Genomic DNA, 20,861 nt, shown 5'->3' on the forward strand with positions numbered 1-20,861 from the left:
CATCCCTGCAGCGCAGAGATGCGACTTCCTGTCTGCCTGCCCAATCACCGAAGTGCCGCCGCCATTGTCCGGGCCCTCCCAGAACCACCTACAAACAATGTCTTGAAAGGGCAGTTGAACGAACTTCCACTCACTTCCCTCCCTGTCCAGCCAGGTACGACCATTGCTCATCTCACTGACCCCCTGAGGGAGGGGAGACCTGCTCGTTACCCTTCCCTATCACTTCTTATGACAGAAACAGTTCTACCATTTACTGAATGCCTGCTCTGTGCCTGGTACACTGGTATGTGCCAGTTTTCATCCTAGAAGCCATCCAACAGATTTTCTGGCCAGCCTCCCCACTTCCATGCTTGCCCACTGGCCATTTTCCACTCAGCGGAGTCATATTCTTAACACAGAAACTTTATGACATCCAAGGCTCCCTAAACACGTTGAGTAAAATCCAAACTCTTTGCCAACAAGCCCCAGCCCCGTCCACCTCTGCCCTCTTACACCTCTCTGCCATCATGCCGGCCTTGAACTGCCCAGTTTGTCCGAGGCTCAGGGCCTGCAAGTGGCAGAGAGCTCAGGAAGTCGCCTGGCAGCCATTAAACTGTGCAACATCAAGCAGGCACGAAAAGGCCTTTAAAAACCAAGAAACAGAAGGGCCAGATTAGTGTCTATGTCTGTTGATTCAAAAGGATTAAAGATCCTGGGCCAGAATCGCAGGAGGAATGAGAGAACCAAATGAACCCGGTACCAATTTCAGAATGAAGCTGTGTTGGGCACTGCAAGAATGAATGAAGCAGGCCTTAGTGAGTCCCTCCCTGACCTACTAGTTCCACTTTAGGGAGATTCTTTCTAAGAAAATGTTCCCAAATACAGAAAAAGTTGTATGCACCAAGCTACTCTTGATGGTGTTATTTATAATAGTGAAAATGGAAACCTGCACAACTGTACAAATAAGCACATTCAAATGGAAAACTATAGTTATAAGATGTATACAAAGGTTACCTAATAGCACTGAAAATTTTTGTGATAGCTCCTGAAAGTAAAATGAGCAAAATGCACGATATGTATTAGAAGTACATTATTACAAATATGTCTATAAACAAACAAGCCAACCTGTTTGGAGAAAAGAAGAGGAAGAATACTGTCAAATATGGACAGTGGCTGCAGTCCGGCCCTGTGCTTTGCAGGCCCTTCAGTTGGGCCAGGTGGGTGCCCCTATCCTCACCTTGAGAGGAAACTGAGACTTCAGGGAAGCAGGTGCCATGGCTGCCCTCCAATGCCAGCCCCACCACTTGCTACAGTCCTTCAAGCCCTCAAAGCTCATCTCACGGGTCCGTTATTTACGGGGAACACCTGAGGCCTAGGTCCATGTCAGGGTCATCCTTGTACCCCAGAACAAGAGCCTAGCAAACTCTTACCCACAGACATTTAAACACTGAGTAAGTGAAGACCACATGGAACCCCTTTCCATCGTCAGTGAGAGCAATGCTGACTGGGGGCAGCGGTGGTGCTTCTCCACTTGGTGTGGCCTCATGTCGTGTTGGACTGCCGGGCTGGGCGTGTCTCTCATACAATTTGAAGTCATTAACTTTCCCTGCTCTTGCATCTCAGGCAAGCCATGCCCTCTGACCCCAAAGGAGGTCCGATGCTCCCAGTGAAAGGACTTCCCACTGGGCACACCCAATACAGCCGGAATGGACACATGTGAAGCACCAGCGCAGTGCAGAGCGAGGCTCTCCCCGGAAGAGTTTTGGGGGTGGTGTGGCGGGCACTCCAGGGCACAGCAGTAAGAAGAAAAAGCAGAGTGCAGGAAGTTGTAAGCCATCTTTTGAGTAAGAACGGGAAGGGAATGAGAATACACATTCGTAGTTGCTCGGTTTTGCATGAAGAAAGCATTGGGAGGGTGAAGAGCCATCGTAGAGGGCAGGTGGGGGGTGTACAGGGAACGGGTGCATTTGAGCGGGCCTCACACCCAGTTTTGACTTTTGAATCCTGTACACAGAGGACCTTAAGACACTTAGCAGAGAAGTCCTCCCCGCAGCATCCCTGCACTCCACCCCCAGGTCCCTGCTCCCCACTCTGCACCACCTGAGCTCACCCACCCCTGCCTCATTCCTCCAGGACTTGTCGTCTACCCGTGGTCGGCACATTCACGTGGTGCCCCAGCAGAGCGGGGCCACGAGGACGGGAAGATGGCCGCACACTGTTGGCCCAAGGAACAGGACCCTCTTCTTCCCAAGGCCCACCCCCCCTCTCAGTGAGCCCCTCCACCCACCCACCCAGCCGAGGACACGGGTGCCCTTCCTGCACCACAGCTGTTACAGCTGCAGCCGGACGATCTCAGGAGTTCAAGCGGCTCTCACGCCAGGCCCGAGCCCTTCAGTGGGGTGGATCCGGGCCGGCCGGCCACCCTCGTGCTGAAGTGCCTGCCTGCGTGGCTCTGGCAGCTCAGCCCAGACTCCACTGTAAGCTGGCCGGCTCCTTCCCATGCTCCATACCCCTTCCCCAGAGACCCCACAGCTTTGTCACCAACACACCCTCTCATGGCACTGAAGATCTAGAATTTGTATTTGAGACCATCTATTTCCTGCCTGCCTCTCCCTAGGGTGCAGGGATCCTGCCTGTCGGTTACTTTGCCACTCTTTCGCCACCTTCCTGAATGAAGTAAGATACACCACACGAGCTTAAGTGGGTTTTCCCCCAAAGGAATGCTTTATTGACAAATCACCCGTTATCTACTTCAAGGAAAAGATAAATCAGTTATTACACCTGCATCCTGCCTTCCCATCACACCCCATCTGAGAGATTCCAACCCTGGGGAAAGAGCACAGAGCAGCGTTCCTCCCAAAGCACGAGTGTGGACTGCAGCCAACCCCCACCCTGCAGTGTGTCTGAAGTGACCAGCAGACACTGAGGTACCAGACAGCACATCACAGTCGACCAGAGAAGACACTGAGCTGACGGCTCCTTCCCTTCAAGAGTGCACAGATGCCGGCGAGGTCGCTGCCCGCTAAGAGCCTGTAAGGCGCAGAGCTGCCCCTCCAGGCGCGCCAGACGTGGGGCCCTGGGTGGGAGGCTGCCGGGCTGTGGCAGCACCGGAGCGGAAAGCGATCTCTGTGGCTCCTGAGAAAAGGCCACAGCAGAGTCCCAGCCGACCCGACGCCCGGGCCCTGACCTACCTGCAGGGTCTGCCTGTTGCTCGCTGGCCCTGGCGTGTGCCACACACGCAGGCTGGAGCCACTGATCGGTGATGTGCCAGCCAGGCCCAGCTTGCAAAGGGGCAGCGCCAGCCCTCTGTGAAGGTGCTGGTCTTTCTTTCTCCCATCCCCACCGGCCAGCGGGAGCTGCCCCGGTCACTGAGGGGAGCAAGAAGCCAGTTTTCTATTCGGGGATGGAATGCACTAGTGAAATAAAACACACCACTGGCACAGAGGTGCTGTCCCTCGGCTGGATGCAGGATTTTACCTAGTGCTCAAAATCCACTAAAGAACCCTCATTTATATATATAAAAAATTATAAACAAATAAAACATAAGGCGATATAAGGCGTGCACTTCAGCTTGAGTCCAAAGGAATAATATTTCTAACTGTGAGGCTAAAGCTGCTTTGCTTAGTTTTACTTTTTGAAAAACCCACTGCTTTTAAAAAATAAAGAATTTGCTTTTCTTAAAGCTAGATCATTAGTGTAATGATTAGGCATCTGCTGATAATCAGCTTTCTGGAAGGTCTCAGAAAATGGGTAGTTTTCCTGTTTGGCATTTTGAAATAAAACTGCAGATCAGGCAGGGCTTTCTGGATGACGCTTCCTCCTGCGACTTAGGGAAGGAGTTTAGAAAACACCACGCGTTTTATACTTAGCGCTCTTCCCCCACCCCCACCCCGCTTTCAACATGCTGATCAACTAACAAGACTCCCAACAGGAGCTTGTGTTTGGCTCACACCCTGGGACCCGCCACCCTGCCCGCTTCCTGCTCTGAGGCAGGACGGCGCAGTGATTTGCTGATCTGCCGACAGAAGGGGAGGCATCTGTGTACAAGACATGTTCTCTGACCCATGCGAGCGCGGCAGCCACGTCTCCACGGGGATGGTGTGATCGTTCTCAACACCCGCCGCTCGAAGTTGCAGTAGTGGCGATGAGGGTGTGCTTGTTCCGTGGCCGGGCAAAGCCGCTATGGGCTTAGAAGGGCGTGTGATCAGGCAGGGGTCTGTCTCCACTCCCGGTCGGGGAGGGAAGGTTGTCGCTGCCATTCTCTCTGCCACTGACCACCTTAGACTACAGATGGGAAAAGACCAAGAAAGAAGAACATGAGACAGGGCAAGCACACACACCTAGCAGACCCTAGGCCCGTACTGGGAGTTCAAGGTGTCCGATCTCTACGTGAGTCTATGTAACAGGGACACCGCTCAGCAAGGAAAAAAACAAATCACCAACACGGGAAACAGGCTGGATCTCTCTCTAGGAAATTACACAGAGGGAGAAGAGCCAATCCCCAAAAGACTACATGCTGCATGGCTGCATTTACATGACATTCTTGACACAACATAAACGGAGAGCAGATGAGGGGTTGCCAGGGGGGTAGGCAGGCCTCAATCTTTGTGGGGATGCTGGAACTGTGCTCTGTTGTGACTGTAACAGCCATCGTCTCCTGGTTGTGACACTGCAGGATGTTACCACCGGCGGAAACTGCACAAGGTACAAGAGCTCTCCGTATCATTTCCCATAACTGCACGTGAACCTACAATGACTAGTGACGTGTCCCACCCCGGTCCAGATCCAGTTACCTTTATGGTCCCAACTCGGTCCTCGAATGACTTGAAGGTGGCAGAATTCCTTTAGAGAGAGAAAGATGTCAGTATAAGGAGCACATTGTTTCGTCACCCTCCTAAACCTGAGGAACTCGGGGTTAGGGTCATCCTCTGGAGAGATCCCGAGGTCTCACTGCAAAAACGTGATGAGCCAAAAAAAAAGGGGAGGGGGCGCACATGTTCGGAGGCTTCCCCAGGACAGAACTGAGGTCAGCCACCGCCCCCCAACTGCAGGACAGAAGATCTGCATGCCACCAGCTGGTGAGCCCCAGACTTCATCTGGGCAAACTGCGGACCCCTTGACTGGGCAGCCGGGGGATGCCGGGCACGTTTCTGCTGCGCCCTGAATGCACATCTTGGGGTTATGGAAAGTCCCACGTGTTCTTCACATAGATCTCTCACAGAAGGCGAGCAAGAGGAAAAGCAAGGAGCATTCGGAGAGCAGAGAGTGACGAGGAGGCAGAGGAGAAAGCAGGCCAGGCCTGGTCCCACCCAGCCCCCGTCCCCCTCCCTGGCTCCGCAGCTCCCTGAGCCCAGGCCTCTGGAGGCAGCCTGTCAGTGACCCCTGGCATGCTCAGGGGGCAGCAGCTGCAGCAGATTCTCCTGGGACGGGGACATGAGCTCTGCAGGGACCCAGGCTGCACTACAGAGCAGGAGCGAGCACAGGTGGGAACTTCGAGGAGGAATAGGTCTTGGCTCTGGCTGTTCTCAGGATATACACAGCCACCATAAAAATCTCGGAGACACCTGAGACTTCTTGGCGTGTGCAAGCCTCTCTGCCCCTTCCGGCCCGGCCCTGAGGGCAGCCCTGGAAAGTTCCAGGTGGAGCCCAGTTTGGGGCCTCACCCCCACCAGCTCTTCAGCCTCGAAGAGGTAGCTCCCAACCCTGAGCCAAGAGGACACTGAGGGGGAAGATGGTCCTTGGTTCAGGGGTTTGGGGAGTGAGACAGACCAGCTGGAGCCACCCCCTCCCACCGGCCTCCCAGTGGGGTCCCAGCGGGCTCGGGGAGCCGTGGGGTGCGGGGGCACGTTACCTCATGGCCGGCATACTTATGGAGTGGCGGATGGAGTGGCTGCTGCTCGGAAGCGTGATAGGAGCAGAGAAGGAGAGTTAAGGCAAGGACAGGACCAGCCTCCCCGTGCAAGAAACTGAGGCCCCGCCCGCCCCGCACCACTGAAGCAGAGAAGCTGCAAGGCTGCCCTCGGTGGGGAGAACCAGACCCGGGTGCCCCTCGCGTGGCCCCAGAAGCGTGACACTGCCGGAGGAGGGTGCTGGGACAAGGAAACTAAGATGCCCTTAGCCTGGGGTGCTAAAGACACTTCTGGTGCCAAGAACCGCCAGGTGTCCCCACATGACTTCACAGCAAGCTCCAGAGAGACCAGCATGGCAAGTAGGAATATTTAAAGTCACAGACTATTCTGGATTTGGGTTCCAGGCCTCCAAGGCGGAGGAGCGGCTTGATCAGCACGAGGTAAAGGACACTCAGGAGGCTGTCTGACCCGGTCCCACGCACCCCGCGGCAGAAAGGGCGCTCGGTTGCGGGGAGGAGGAGACCAGCTCCACTATGAGGGGCAGGACCGCTTCTGGGGGAGGACATGGGGACACGACGGCTTGAGGGCCGGCAGGGCCCCTTCCAGGAAGAGTCAGGGGTGGGCCGATGGCTACTCGGTGAGGCGGGGTCAGAACGGACGGCGACAGGACCCAGACGGCTGCACCATCAGGGAAGGAGCCCTGCACCCGGAGCCCTGCACCCATCACGCAGCTGGTGACCGCCTTGCTGTGCTGGCCCCACCCCCACCTTCATCCGCACAGCCTCCCCCCGGGGCCAGCCGTGCCAGCGTGTCCAGCGTCAGTCTTACCTAAAGGAGTGTGAGAAGGGCCGAGCCCTGAGAGCGGCGGCAGGAGGAGAGTAGAGATGCAGCGTTAGGAGGGGCGCCTGGTCCTGCCCCGGCCCCTCTGCTCGAGCTCCGGAAGAGCACAGGGACCCCGGCGACCACACTGCCGGAGGAGGGCACGTGCCCCCTCTCCAGCCTCTGCCCCACCCTCTCGGATGCGGTCACATACGAGGGACCCTCGCATCTGACTACGCCACGGACTGGAGAGAAGGAGCCCAAAGAAACAAGCAGAGCGAGGGCGTGAGGTGCTCTTCGGCCCCCGGAGTCCATGCCTCACCCAGGACCCCATCAGCCTGCACTCCAGCTGGGCCGGGGCGCCCCCTGCACCGCAACAGGGCCTGAGACACCCCCAGGGCTGAGAACTTCATGCTCTGGCTCCATCACCACAGATGACAGAAGCTGACCGAGAAATCTGAGCGTGCCCAAGGGCAGCTGCCTGGGGGGGCGGGGGGTTGGGGAGGGGGACGAGGCCACCCCAACGTGGAGATCATTTCAGAAGTGACAGTCACATGGCCTGATGTACCCACACCGCTCTGGGGGGCGGCAGGACCTGCTTCGCTCGGCGGGAGAACGAGCCCAGTGGTGAGAAGAGGCATGTGTCCCGTCAAAGGGCACCCAGCTGGACGGAGGCCTGACCCTGCTTTAACTGGGTCTTTGGCCCCAATCCAGTTCCCCAGCCCCGGGGGTGCAGAAGGCCTCTCGACCCGGGCTACTCCTGGATGGGCCCTTCGAGACACCAGTGTGGGGCTGCTGTCCTTAAGGACTGAGCAGCACCTGACCCTGAACGTGCAAGGGAGACCTCCCTGGGCCTGGTTCTCCTTCTCGAGAAGCTGGCAACTCCGTCAGCCTCGAGCTCCAAACCACGGAGGTAAATGGGCCTTGGCCTCAGAAACCACCTGAGACCACGTGGTGAGGCGATGGGGACACACCGAGGACCCTGAGACCCAGAGATCACAGCACCACTGGAATCATGAGAGCAAAACCAGCAGCAGGCACACAAGGCCCCGGTATGAGACCCCAGCCGACAGGCACTGTGACCATGCACCGGTTCCTCTGCCGGGCTGACTCACACACGGCGGGCACAGGACCTACAGCGACACGGCCACTCCGGGTTCTGAGCAGAGAGCGGGGGCAGACGGAGCACAGGCCGCATCACTGCTCCCCCAGATCGAAGCCGTTCGCGTGAGCAACTGCCCAGTAGGTTCGCCCGCAGCCGCTTCCACACGCGCCAGGGGCTCCGCCCTCTCGCCTGCTTTCCACCCACAGTGCTCCGAACACGCTTGAAAGTGAGTGAGAATACTGAACATGAGCGCGTGACACCAAAAATGAAAGAGAATGTTCCCAGAAGACGACGAAGCAGATCTGTCACCTGCTTCAGATGCCCTGTCATCAGAGCAGCCTCTGCAGGAAAGCGCAGACCCGAGCAGGCGCTCCCCTCGCTCTGTGACGGGCCCTGGGAGTGAGGCCTGGCCGCCAGGGGCGTGTGATCAACCTGTCGCCAGGCTTACCCCAGCCTGGCCCAGGTGGTCACAGCAGGCATCCCACTGAGTGTCAAGGGAGACTCGACCCAGGAACACACCCAGAGTCAAGCGGAAGCCAAGCAGCATGAAGCCTTGGGGAGCAACTGCCACGGGCCCTCCTGCTGCCAGGGCAGAGCCACCGCCTGGCGGGGGGGGTCCCTCTTGTGCCCGAATCACATCCATGGTGGGCAAGGCCTGCATCCGAGCGTGGCCCACAGGGACCCCCAGTGTAGAGGGTGCACCCGAGGCACAGACTGCCTATTACTGACTGTTCAGCTTCTCCGAAGGTTTGAAGTTTTTCAAAATAAAAAGCTGGGGGGTCAGGGAGAGGAGAGGGGTAACGATGTCAAACAAACACGGATAAAACGTGAGCACGGCTCCAGGCACCAGCTGTCCTCTGCTCAGCCGGGTGGGGCCTGGGGCTTGTGAGTGCCTGTGGCCAATCGGCCAGGGCAGGGCTCCTATCTTGAGGCCCACAAGGCAGCCACAGGCTGTGAGGCAGGGAAATGCTTACCCTAAGCAGGCAAGAAGGAGCCCACTCAAGGAAGGGTGAGAGGTGAGGGGTCAGGGCCAGGGGGACCCCCAACGCCATGCTCAGCGGGCCAGACCCACGGCAACTCCATAGGATTCTTGGCTATGAGGAGACAGGGCAGGGCCGGCAGTGGAACCCGGGGGGCCAAGTCCAGGGTGCCGGCGATGGGGGTGACCCGCACTGCCCGCTGTCTCTCACCAATTAGTCCCAACAACCCCGAGGGAGGCCCTCGTGAGGGCACAGCGAGGAGGGAGCTCAGCCAGGAGTCACACTCTGGCCTCTGGCTCCGAGGAGGCCCTGCGGGGGCAGCGCAAAGCCCAGAGCAGAAAACTCAGGGTGAAGCCGGGCTTGGGAGCAGCGTGGCCGTCAGGCTGGGGGTGGGCACTGCTGCGTGTGGTCCACCTGGTACCCGGGCCCCCACGCTCCCTGGCCCCAGAGGCACTCGGGTGGCCACCAGGGTCTCATCCACTTCTGGGACAGAATGCTCAGTCGGGGGCCCTAGTGTGCAGCTGCACGCTCTCTGGGGGCAGGCCTGGCAAACACCCCGAGAAACACCACGCTTGTCCTCGACTTGTCCAGGCTGGCGGGCCACCCAGGCTGACGCTGCCCCCAGGCTGAATCGTTTTCTCTCCATGGAACTTCAACAAGAAGCATCGCCTCTACCAACCCCAAGTACCAAAGTTACCCACAGGCACCAGTGACCCCCCACCCCCACCCCTCACCCCAAGACACGTACAAATAAATGGCAGAGGTAGCTGGTAAACAAGGGTTTGTGAACCAACTGGTCCGGGGCTGGTGTGGCCACACCTGCGGGTGGTGAGGGGCCCCTGAGGCATGTGCATCTGAGCCTGGAGGCTCAGGCAGGCTTCCTGCAGACCCTCTAGTGGATCTAAACCCCCTAAAACCCCACCTGCCCATCCCAGGTCTCAGGGTGGAGGTGTCGGGCCAGGGAGTCTCACCTCATGTCCCCAAGCTTCCGGCTGATGGCAGAGCCCATGGTGGACAGGGCTGCTGAGGTCTTCTGTCCTGCCTGAGAGAGGGTTTCCTGGGTCTTCTTGTAGCTGGAAGGAGAAACACCAGTTAAACCAACCAAACTGAAGGCGTAGCCATGCCTCCCCACACCAAGGACAAGGCACCCAGAGAAAAGAGTGGGCGGTCAGGCGGTGAGTGAGCCTGGCCACCAGGGAGAGGACACGTGTCCTGTCTCAGGGCCCCCAGGGGACTGCATGAGGGACAGACGCAGCACTGCCAGGTCACGACCCCCCACCCTGTAATAACACCGTTTTCTACTCTTCCTGTAATGCAGGCTCCCCTCCCCTCCGTGGAAACTTACTTGCCCCACCCCTGCAGCAAAGAGGCCCGCAGAGCCCAGGGCCTGCGGCCAAGCAGACCAGCCCCATAGGCCCTCCTGGGGCTTCTCTTTTCTCTTCTCGTCTAAGACAGTCCTCTGAGGACAGAACAGCTCGACCACACCCACAGGGGATGCAGCCGGCAGGGTGGCCTGTGCCGGGCCAGCCTTCAGACCCCGAGCAGCCCCTCCAGCCCTCCACCCTCCTGTCCTGCATCTACCATGTCGTTTGAGAACTGGTTCAAGGGGGTGGTCTTGGCGCCCCAAGGAGACAACCTGTTCCACACCCTCCTGCCCCATCCACCCACAACGAGATGGCTCGTGACCTCAACGGCAGTGGCACAGGCACGGGCAGGGTGCCTGGGCCACAGGGACAGCAAGGACACCCTCAGGCCCAGGCTGAGAGCCAACACCTACAGCCGCCAGCACCCCACCCCGCCCCCCGTCCAGCCCCCACCAGAAACAGAAGACACAGCAGCCTGAACCCAGGAGCTCCTTTCTAGCCAAACTGGCAACCCCACAATAATGGCTCGAGATGGTAGGGCTCCGGAGACGCCAGCCGGCTCCGGCTCTCCTGGCACCCCCAGGTCACAGAGGGCTGGCTCGGACGGCACCAGCAGTGGGGCTTCCCGGCCCCTTTCCCATCCACCCTGCATCGTCGCCCTTGGGAGGCCCCACGTGAGCGCCTGCTACCCGCCTCCCTCAGGCCAGCCTCCTACCTGGAGCCCTGCACTCCCCGTCCTGTCGGGACAGCATGGCCCCAAGCACCCCGGAGGGGCCTCCCTCCCCTCAGCTGCAGCCACTCACAGCACAGCAGGGCCCGGGCCTCAAAACATGTGTTGCTTCCCAGCAAGAGTTCGGAAATATCTTGAAATTGCTAAGACATCTGAGTTTATCTCAGTTTCCAGAAGGTCAGTAATTCTGGAACACATTGTTAATAACGGGGAAAAAATAATTTCTAAAATCCTTGCTGAAAAATCTGCTTCTGCGTTTTCTGGATTCAAAAACTAAGACGCCTCATTCTGAACGCAGGCCTTAGAAAACCCTGACAACAAGAAATTCCTCCCCCAGTGATAGTCTGACACGATCACAGAACTGAAGTGAACAGGAACTGAAAGTCCAATCACCTGCCCAGCGACCCAGGTATCTGGACAACTGGGGCCTGGACAGGATCCCCCGGACCGAGCGACAAGGTCCATTCTAGGCCACAGCTGATTCGTACTAAAACCCAAAGTCCACACCCTCCTTTCAGAGGGTTTCCACACAGACTGTGGTCGCAGTTCTCCCAGGCGCCTTCTGACTTGAAGACGCCTTCACCCGGAGCTGCCACCTACACCATGGCCTGTCTCAGCGTCTCTCAAGACGGTGACAACAGAAGTGGAGCATCCTGAGGGTGACCTAGAAGGGGGCCCAGGCACTGAGTCACCAGCAGGAGAGGCGCGTGCTGTGGGCCACTGTGCAGGGCAGCACCCCTCTGGGACAGATGTGGTGCAGAGGCCAGGGCAGGGCCAGCGTCTGTGTCCCGGCAACTCGGCCCCACCCGTGCCTAAGAGCACCAGGCTGTGCGGCCCTGGCCGCTGCCCCTTTGGGAATTCCTTTCACCTTGTAGGAAAACAAAGGCCTCCTCCCAGGATCAGTGAGCGTGGCTGTCAGTCAGAGGGAGCCATCTGCTGGATGGTCCTCCTCCAGGATCCTCCCTTGGGGGGCCGTCTCCACCTGCCGCTTGGTGGGGCACGTGATCCCAGACTGCCTGGCCAGAGGCTACAGCTCCCTGACCACAGTGAAAGCACAATTTTACTGTTGGTCTGCAAGGCTGGGAAGATACCATCCAGCCCCATCAGGCACCCCCTGACCACAGAGCAGCTACCTGAGAACAAAGCCACTGTGGGGAGAGTGGAAGGGGAAGGGACACAGGTTGGGAGCGCTGGGCGGAGCCCCGGGTGGAGGGCCTGGAGCGGGGGCTTCTCGCCAGGCGAAGCCTCCCTGCCCCTCTTAGGCTGACACTATCTGTAGCTGTGCTTTCTGTCACCTGCGACTAAAGAACTCAATATGCCAACGAGTGACTATGCAATTTATTGGTGTCCACGCAAAGCACGATTTTAGCTATGATCTACCTAAAAAAGGATCCCATTAGGTGATCACTTCACGACCAACAGAGCATGGCTGCTGAATCAACAGCTGGCCGAGGGAAGAGACCCCCTCCGAAATGGCATCAACCCACTCGTGACAGAACCGCTGCACCAGAGCTAAGTGCTCGGGTTGCACACACCCGCCTCCTCCCCCTGGGCGGCGCTCTCCGAACGGGATCCACCAGCACGCGGATCGCGAAAGACAGGGTGGCTCCGAGGCTCCGGATGCGGAACCCCAGCAGCGGTCTCCGGCAGCCACCGCTAGGGAGGCACCAGTCAGGTGCCCCCGAGAGCGCAGAGCAGCTGTGTCGTGTTGTCCCCGTCCCGGGCTATCATTGCAGAGATGCCTCCAGCCCTGACAACTCTACCACCAGACTTGGGGCTAAGACCTCATGGCCGCTGCCTGATGAAGCACGTGAAAAGGGCCATCCCACCAGCCACACTTGCAGGTCCAGAGCCACAGGGTCCGTTCAGAGGAGTCAGAACCGTGATCGTCGGATGGTATCCCAGCAGCTTCCCGTCAACTAGCTTTACAGAACAGCACTAAGATTTCCCAAGGCTATTTTCAGCTTTGGTCTGCACCGTGAGCCTGCCTGCAGTGACGGGCTGCCCTACCAAGCCACGCAAACAGCATGAAACTCCAACCACCAGACCTGGGCACCCCCCTCGTGACCCCAGGCTGCAAAGGCTCCACGCACACAGCTGGCCAACCCGGGCTTCCAGGCACCTCCAAGACAAGCTGGGTCACAACCGTTTCCTTTCAGCCCAACATAGAAGGGCTTTCTGCCTGTGCCTTCTGGCAACGACAGCACTTCCTTCTAAGCAAGACATCCCAGAAAGTGACTATTTTAAAATACCGCAGGAGCTTCCCTGGTGGCGCAGTGGTTAAGAATCCGCCTGCCGATGCAGGGGACACGGGTTTGAGCCCTGGTCCGGGAAGATCCCGCATGCCGTGGAGCAACTAAGCCCGTGCGCCACAACTACTGAGCCTGCACTCTAGGGCCCGCGAGCCACTACTACTGAGCCCACGTGCCACAACTACTGAAGCCTGCGCGCCTAGAGCCCATGCTCCACAACAAGAGAAGTCACCGCAGTGAGAAGCCCACGTACCACAATGAAGAGTAGACCCCACTCGCCGCAACTACAGAAAGCCTGCACACAGCAATGGAAGACCCAATGCAGCCAATCAATCAATCAATCAATACATACATACATACATACATAAAATCTAAACAATAATAGTAAAATAAACTACTGCACCGCCCGGTTCAAAGGCTAAAACAGACGGAGCACGAATGAAGTGCTATTATCTCGTTGAAGACTCTCAGATAGAACGTCGGGAGTCCTCCTGGACCAGAGCTCTGTCAGACACGGAGAGCTCCCATGAGGGTTCTGCGCTCTACTTATTGTCTGTGTGGCTGAGAGCCTGGCGCTTCTCAGGCCAAAGGAGCTCCTTCGAGATCTGACCCGCACGGCCCACGCTGCGCCCCCAGCTCAAGAGCCACCCCTAAGTGCAAGAGACCCTGAGAGCACCACAGCTGGAGCCAGGTCTGCAGGGGAAGGAGGGGGAAAAGCACCATCAGCATCAGTCCAGATGGCGCCCAAGGTGCATCACCAGCCAGAGACGTGGCCCAAGCTCAGCTCTGGCCTCTGATCTGAGGGACACACATCAGGCAGGGGGAAGTTTTCAGTGCAGTCTGGTGGCGGAGTGAACTTCCTTCAGCGTCTGCACCCTCTTCCAGAAGCATTTAAAGGACAGTTTCTTTTGTGTTTGAGAGGAGAAAAATATTAAAAATAAAACAGCCAAGAAACACCACAATTAGGTCTGAGCCACGTGTGCACAGCCTCCCTGTCCCTCAGAGAAGTGTCAGGAGGGGAGAGGGTGGAGGTGCCGGCAGCAGAGGCACTCACAGGTCCGACTGGGTCACTTTCTCATTCCACTCTCCAAGTTTCTCAGAAGTTTTCACGTAGCTAAAAACAGAAAGTCTGTGATAAGTGATTTAGAAAAACTACTTCAACTCAGGTTTCAAACTTGCAAGTGAAATTCCAGGGAAAACAGAGAAGGACCACTTGGCAGGAAGACTGAACGTTCAGCCTGCTTCTGCTCAGCACCGGCTCTGCAGGCCCAGGCAAGGCACCTGCAGGCCCGGCCGCTGATGCCGAAGGAGGGCCTGCTCACTCGACGGAAGCTATCTCTTGGGGTACAGCTGGGAGGAGCAAGCAGGGCACAGCCCATGGCCCCAACACAGTACTCTGACAGCCACCCTTTGGGGTTCAAGGCCTACAATTTCCTAGGACAGAGAACTGGGCCTTTCCTAGGGCAGATTTATGAAAATTGACTTGGTCTTCCTGTGGGAACATGGCTTCTCAGACAGTGGGAGACATCCCCATACCCCACCTTGGAGGATACGTTTCAGAGGAGCCGCACAGCCGCACCACCCAAATTCAGAGAGATGCGGCACGGAGGGTCTGGGTCAGAGGTCCTGACCACGTCATGCTCATGAGACGGACTCATGTCCACTTTGGCAGACGCTGACCTGTGGGGACCACTGGAAAACCAGCCTCATTAAGCACCTAATTCGTGTTCTCTCCAATTTAGACCCTGAAACATATTCTTCTTGTCAATTTCTGCTTGGACAACTAGCTAGCATGTCTGCCGCCTTTTAAAAACACGTGTAGGGCCTCCCTGGTGGCGCAGTGGTTGAGAGTCCGCCTGCCGATGCAGGGGACGCGGGTTCGTGCCCCGGTCTGGGAGGATCCCACATGCCGCGGAGCGGCTGGGCCCGTGAGCCATGGCCGCTGGGCCTGCGCGTCCGGAGCCTGTGCTCCGCAATGGGAGAGGCCACAGCAGTGAGAGGCCCACGTACCGCAAAAAGAAAAAAAAAAAAAAAAAAAAAACACGTGTAGACTCTACACTCTTTGAATAAATACAAATGCAGTTGCTGGCAAGGATTCAGGGCCCCCCGCTGGCTGCTTCCAAGCGGCACACTTGCTGCCCCTGTTCCCAGGAGGCCCCTCACCCCCAGGACTCAACGCCCATCGAGCAGGTAGAGCAGACACTCACGCGTTAGACACCTGTACATCATGCCAACCCCTGGACAGGTTCTGCTTCAGGCCCTCCAAAGTAGAAAGGCCCAGCCTCCTCTTCAGCTCTCCACAGTGCCTCTCCTTGGCTGCCAGCACCTGGCGCAGAGTGACAACTTCCTCCTCCACCTGCAAAAGCACGGTTACCAGGATTCAGCCACCACTATGGCAGGAAGTGACCACCATCCTTACACACGTCGCAGTGAAGGCCTTCTCAGAACCACCTGAGAATTTTCCATTTACAGAAAACACAGTTCATCTTAGGAATAGTCTACAGCAGACATCGGTTCTGTTTGTATGTGGCACCAGCACCTTGACTTCTTCTGGAGAACTGTCCCGCCACCCTAAGCCGAGTGTTCTGGCGGGGCTACTGATCACAGTGCCCACCTGTGGATGACGAGCAAGGCCTGTCGGAGCTCCTCCCTGGGACTAGGAACGGGCGTTAGAAGAGAGCAGCCCCTTTCTGTCCAGGCTCCGGGGTCTGGGCGTGAGGAACAGAAGGTGGGAGGGGTGGCAGCCAGGCCCCATCTGCACCATGGGGGAATTCCACACGTCGGGGGAAGGAAGCAGAGCTGACAGACGGATGGGTGGCCAGAGACCCACATGACAGAGAAACAACCCTTCTGACAACATTTGTGTCCCCAAGGTCAGCTGCAGGCCTCGGCAAAAGCCACTTACACAAACCCAAAGAAAATTCTTTTTGCTTAAAGTAATTTGAGTTGGGCAACAGAAAAAATCTTGACAATAACGACCAGAACCTTCTCATGTCTTGAAACAGAGTGAACTACAGAGAAGCATCCTTTAGAGCCTTCCTACTTTAGATTCTCAATACCTCCTGCTCCTATGTGAACAGCTACTCTAAAAAAAAAGTCCCTTTCTTAAAAAAACGACTGTTTGGATTAAGGCACTAACAACAGCCTGAAGCCCTGTGTATCACTAGATCCTGCTTTAGAAAATACTGCAAAAGAAACGATTCAAAACTACAGGATCACCTAAGGCCAAACTATTACCAGTCACCCCAGCAGTGACCCTCGGTGACTTGAACTTTCCATTTATGGTGCTTTGGGCACATGGGCTAAAGGGCACGTGGACACGCAAGCTGAAAATTTTAAGAAACACAACAGCTTCTTCATTTTGCAATTCACCTCTGAAAGAGACCTAAACCAACATTTCCTGAAATAAAAGGCAAAACGTAAGTCTCCTGGGACTTCCTGCTGCTTCTCCTTTAACCTCCGTTCAATTCAGAAAGGGCGGCTTCCTCTATGGTCTAAAACCTGGTCCTGGGGCTGGGTTTGTCCGCGTGACCAGCTCTGCTCAGACCCAGGCCTGGACCCAGGATGTATCAGGATGGGCTTGTTTCCGAAGACGGAGCAGAGAACTGCAACAAGCGTGCTCCAGCCTCTGCCTGACTGATGCCAACAAGTTCATTTCCCCAGATTCTGGAATCTCAAGCGAGTCACTATTAGACTCTGTGTCACACCGTAAAAAGAAACACTCTTGGCAGTTAGTCTGAATTAAAATCATACACAGACACTTTTGTTCTTAACTCCTATTTCCTCTTCAAGAGCTCTCACTTTAAAAAGATCACATGAAACGCTTTTTACAGAAGAAGTATTTTTAAAAGAAAAATGAAGAGCCAGGGACGGATATATCCATGGGGGTCTTGAAAATGTCGTGTTGATTCCAAAAGAGAAACTCCCAGCAGATGGCGTGCTCAGAGCAACTGCCCCAGGTGGATATTCTCCTCATGGAGCACCTACAAGGTGCCAGACACATGCAAACCAAGGGCTGCAGAGGGCAGTTTCTGTGGGGCTCCAGGGACAATCTCCCAGGGCAATTTCTCCAGAGCACAGCCAGCACTCTGGCCCCTCATTAGGCTGGGAGGGCCTCACAGTCACCCCCGATGGACAGCCATGAAACAACACCTTTGCAAGCTCAGCCCTGAGCTCCTCCGCCTCAGCATCTGTCAGACCCTCGACAGCAGGAGCCTGGGCGGCCACCGCTGTGTCCACAGGGACGTCCGTCATGGAGTCGGAGAGCAGACCTTTGTTAGGAGAATTCAGGTTGATATCTGCCAGAGACAAAATGCGGTCAGAGAGCATCAAATAAGAAGTCACACAGGAACAGAGGACAGAGGCCTCCACCAAGGGAGAAGCAAGGGGGCAAGGGCAGGGTTAGGGGGAAGGGGCGGGCGGCCCGCGGAGACAGTGCCTCTTCTCTGAAAGGTGCTGCAAAGATGGTTTTGGCCACCAGACTGAGAGCAGCCACATCTCAGTCCACCCGAGTTGCTTCTTCAGGTTCTAGAAATGCTGGCACAAGGCAGCCACTCCCTAAATCTGGTTCCTCCTGTAAGAATACTATCTTCACAGACAGGAAACCTTTGTTAAAAACAAAGCCGCTGGATCTAACAGCTCTTCCACTTTTTAGCGTGAAGGAACTTAATACAGCTGTAAACACAACCAGCACCACTTTCCAATCAGCTGCTCCGCCAGGGCACAGGCTAAGATTACACACAAGGAACACAGTCATCCAGCCCCGGTGGGGAGTCAGCAAAACAAAATCCGTTCAGTTCATCCTCGACCCTCACCCCACAGCAAGAAGGCTGCGCCGGTGTGCAGAGGGCACTGCCTCCCCACACCTCTGCTGTACCCAGACCAGGCTGGAACCCCTGCGTCACGAGTGTTCTCCACGTGAACGCACTGTCCTGTCTGCACTAGAAGTTTACGGGAAAAACGGGGCTACGTCAGTTCTTTCCAATTCCCAATGCAAGGCCGTCGTTGTTTAGTACGTTACACAATCAGCATTGAAAACATCTTCCCTTTTGATCAGCACATTCTGTGAAGAGACGGGCTCTGTATGGTGTTTGGCACATTTAAAAGTCAATTAAAGGGAATTCCCTGATGGTCAGTGGTTAGGACTCTGCGCCTGCACTGCCGAGTGCCCGCGTTCAATCCCTGGTCAGGGAACTAAGATCCCACAAGCCAAGCGCGGCATGGCCAAGGGAAAAAAAAAAAAGAAAGAAAAGTAAATTAAAGGCACGAAGGTTGCAAAACAGTAAAAGTGTCTTTAACTGCAGGTATGTTTGTCTACTCTAGAAACCCTAGAATCTGCTAAAAATAGGCGAAATGCCCTTAATACCAAAGACACTCTATTTAGCTGGCCGTGTCATTCCCTTCACATGTCCCACAGCTGGAGCCACGCATTTCTGTGGTGCTCTAGAGATGTTCACTAAATGAAGCTTTTCTTTTTAATCAACAGATTTCAATATTTAACTGAGATCAACCTACGTGGTTTTACTTCATCGTTTGTACCTGCTATGTTGAACCTACTCAAATTCAGTAAGTGCCTTAAGATCCCTACAACTTCTCTATTCTTAAAAAAACAGATGAAGGCCCTCAGACAGTGTCTGCTTATACAGCTAAAACTGGATCCCATGGAAATCACCCCCAGATAAAACTGTACACTCACCAAACATGCTGTGCTCTGCCCAATCACTGGGTGAGCCCAAGCTCAGTACCCCCCTGCAGGCAGATGCGATTCACACCCTGACTTAGAGGAGACCAAGGTCCTTACCAAAGGACCTACAGAGAGAATTAGCACGGGCTGGTGCAGTAGGCAACACCAGGGGGCCAGAGCCCCTCACCTGGGTGAGTCTCCGCTCAGCCTGTATAATCATCTGCAAAATGGGTTTTTTTTTGGACCATTATAAAAAGGTTATTCCGAAAATGGAAAAAGATCTGAGAAACAGGCTTGGAATGGTGTCTGGCACATAGTAGGTGCTCAGTAAATGTTTTCTGTCGTTCTCATGACCGGAACCCCACGCTTGTGACGAATTCTAATGTTTAATTAATATGCTGATACAGATCAAACGACAGAAAAGCACCCTGAAATCATCCAGTGTAGTTACATCAACGTAGTATTAGCACTCCCTCTAGAGCCCCAGAATGGAAGACAGTCTCGTACCACCTCCTCAAGATCTTAAGCTTCTGGGCCCGCTCCACACCCCCCAGCGGCCACCTCAAACTAGTCTGGGATGTCTGTTCCAGAAACAGGCCTGGTAGGCTGGGTGTGCCCCTGACTCACTTCACCATTCCCCCTCCAGACAACTCTGAAGTAGGCTGGGCTCCGAGCTGCGTTGCCACCCAAGGGGCGCTGCGCCCAACGCGAGGACGGCGTCGCCTCCCCTCCCCTCCCCTCCCCGGGCGCCGCGCACGGCACCTCGGCCCGCATCCAGGGCCGGATGGAGTGTCCCCGAGGGCCCTGCGCAGGGCGGCCCGCCGGGCAAGAGTCGGGCGGGGGCAGAGTGGGAGCTACCCGGAGTGACGAAACCCAAGACCCTGGGGCGAGGGGAGGGCGCTGGGGAACCAGTGCTCAGAGCGGTCCCAGCGGGGGCGGAACACCCGCCAGGAGCTTCGAGGCCGCGCGCCTGGGAGAGGAAGAGGTGCCGCGGGATGGGCGGGCGCAGGCGGAGGGGCCCAAAGGCCGCCACGCGGCGCCGGGCCCGCGGGTACCTTGGCCGGCGGAGTCCATGTTTAGGCGGCGGCCGGGCCGCAGCTGGCGTCGAAGCCGCGGTCGCGGGTGCAGTGGGAACCGAGCGGGCCGCACCAGGTGTCGCTCGCCGCTTACGCACCAGCCAGCTGAATCGCCTCAGGCACCGCGGCATTACGTAATCAACAGCGCGACGACCCACTTCCGCATTGACGCGCGCTCCGCCCCCCCGTCCCGCCCCCACGAGCGGCATCCAATGAGAGAGTGTTTTGGCCTAGTCCCGGTTCATCAGCTTCAATCTGATTGACCGAGGCTGCGGACGAAGCCGGAAAGGGAGGCCGGCCCACCAGCGAGAAGCACAGGTAGAACGGTCCTGAGGTGCACGGGGTAAGGTGGGAACTGGGAGGACCGTGCAACATGGCGCTACGGGATCCCGGAGGTGGGCCTCTAGGAGGTCTCCAAGGTGTTTGCCCCTGCCTGCGAGCGCCACGGCTCACGTACTTCGGCGGGTCAGACTCAGGCCGCTTGCGATCCCTCCGAGGCCGGACCCACTGACTTTGGGGCTCTTTTTCTTTTTGGGTCTGTCCTTTTTGTAGGGATTTTAAAGTTGTATGGGGGTTGCGCAGAAAAAGGCGCGACCACGAGTTGCTCTCTTCTGGCTGGAGGCGCCTCTCGACCCCGTGTTCTCTCACTTCCTTTTCACAGCAACCCGGTGAGGCAGATGGGGCCCTCCCCACTTTACAGATGAGAAAACTGAGGCCAGAGTTACTTGCCCATCACTCAGCTAGTTGAATTGCTTCCTGCAGACTCCGGAGAAGAGTTTGCCAAACTTGTCAAAGGAGAGGTGTGTAGCCATTAGGCAACCCGGTCCCGCTAAAACAAGTCCCACGACTACCCTTCCTTGGCTACTAATTGCCTCTGCAAGCAATCCGTTAGTGCAGGGGCCGGGCTGCACAGGAGGAGGTGAGCAGCGGGCAAGTGAGCGAAGCTTCATCTGCCGCTCCCCAACACTCGCATTACCGCCTGAACCTTTCCTTCCCTCCTGTCCGTGGAAAAATGGTCTTCCAC

The 20,861-nt window shown here is 56.6% G+C and overlaps 1 protein-coding gene across 1 annotated transcript; it reads right to left on the bottom strand.

The window, feature by feature from the left end:
• Positions 1-2,680: 2,680 nt before the first annotated feature.
• On the bottom strand, positions 2,681-19,972 carry TPD52L2 (TPD52 like 2). The gene is made up of 7 exons (XM_081256054.1): positions 19,817-19,972; positions 17,231-17,376; positions 15,286-15,434; positions 14,133-14,192; positions 9,704-9,805; positions 4,773-4,821; positions 2,681-4,263 (listed from the first exon to the last, which is right to left on the bottom strand). The coding sequence occupies exons 1-7, from the start codon at positions 19,833-19,835 to the stop codon at positions 4,168-4,170; spliced, it is 621 nt and encodes a 206-aa protein (XP_081112180.1). The 5' UTR covers positions 19,836-19,972; the 3' UTR covers positions 2,681-4,167.
• Between the last annotated feature and the right edge of the window lie 889 nt (positions 19,973-20,861).

This window comes from Mesoplodon bidens (genome assembly GCF_964165515.1).
Source record: "Mesoplodon bidens genome assembly, chromosome: 15".
Taxonomy (NCBI): Eukaryota; Metazoa; Chordata; class Mammalia; order Artiodactyla; family Ziphiidae; genus Mesoplodon; species Mesoplodon bidens.

Excerpts from the sequence above, each read along its gene's own strand:
- TPD52L2 (XM_081256054.1), bottom strand. Across the intron at positions 14,193-15,285 it reads GATGTACAGGTGTCTAACGC|CTACGTGAAAACTTCTGAGA; the intron begins GTGAGTGTCTGC and ends TTCTGTTTTTAG. Across the intron at positions 4,264-4,772 it reads ACCGAGTTGGGACCATAAAG|TCTAAGGTGGTCAGTGGCAG; the intron begins GTAACTGGATCT and ends TCCCATCTGTAG.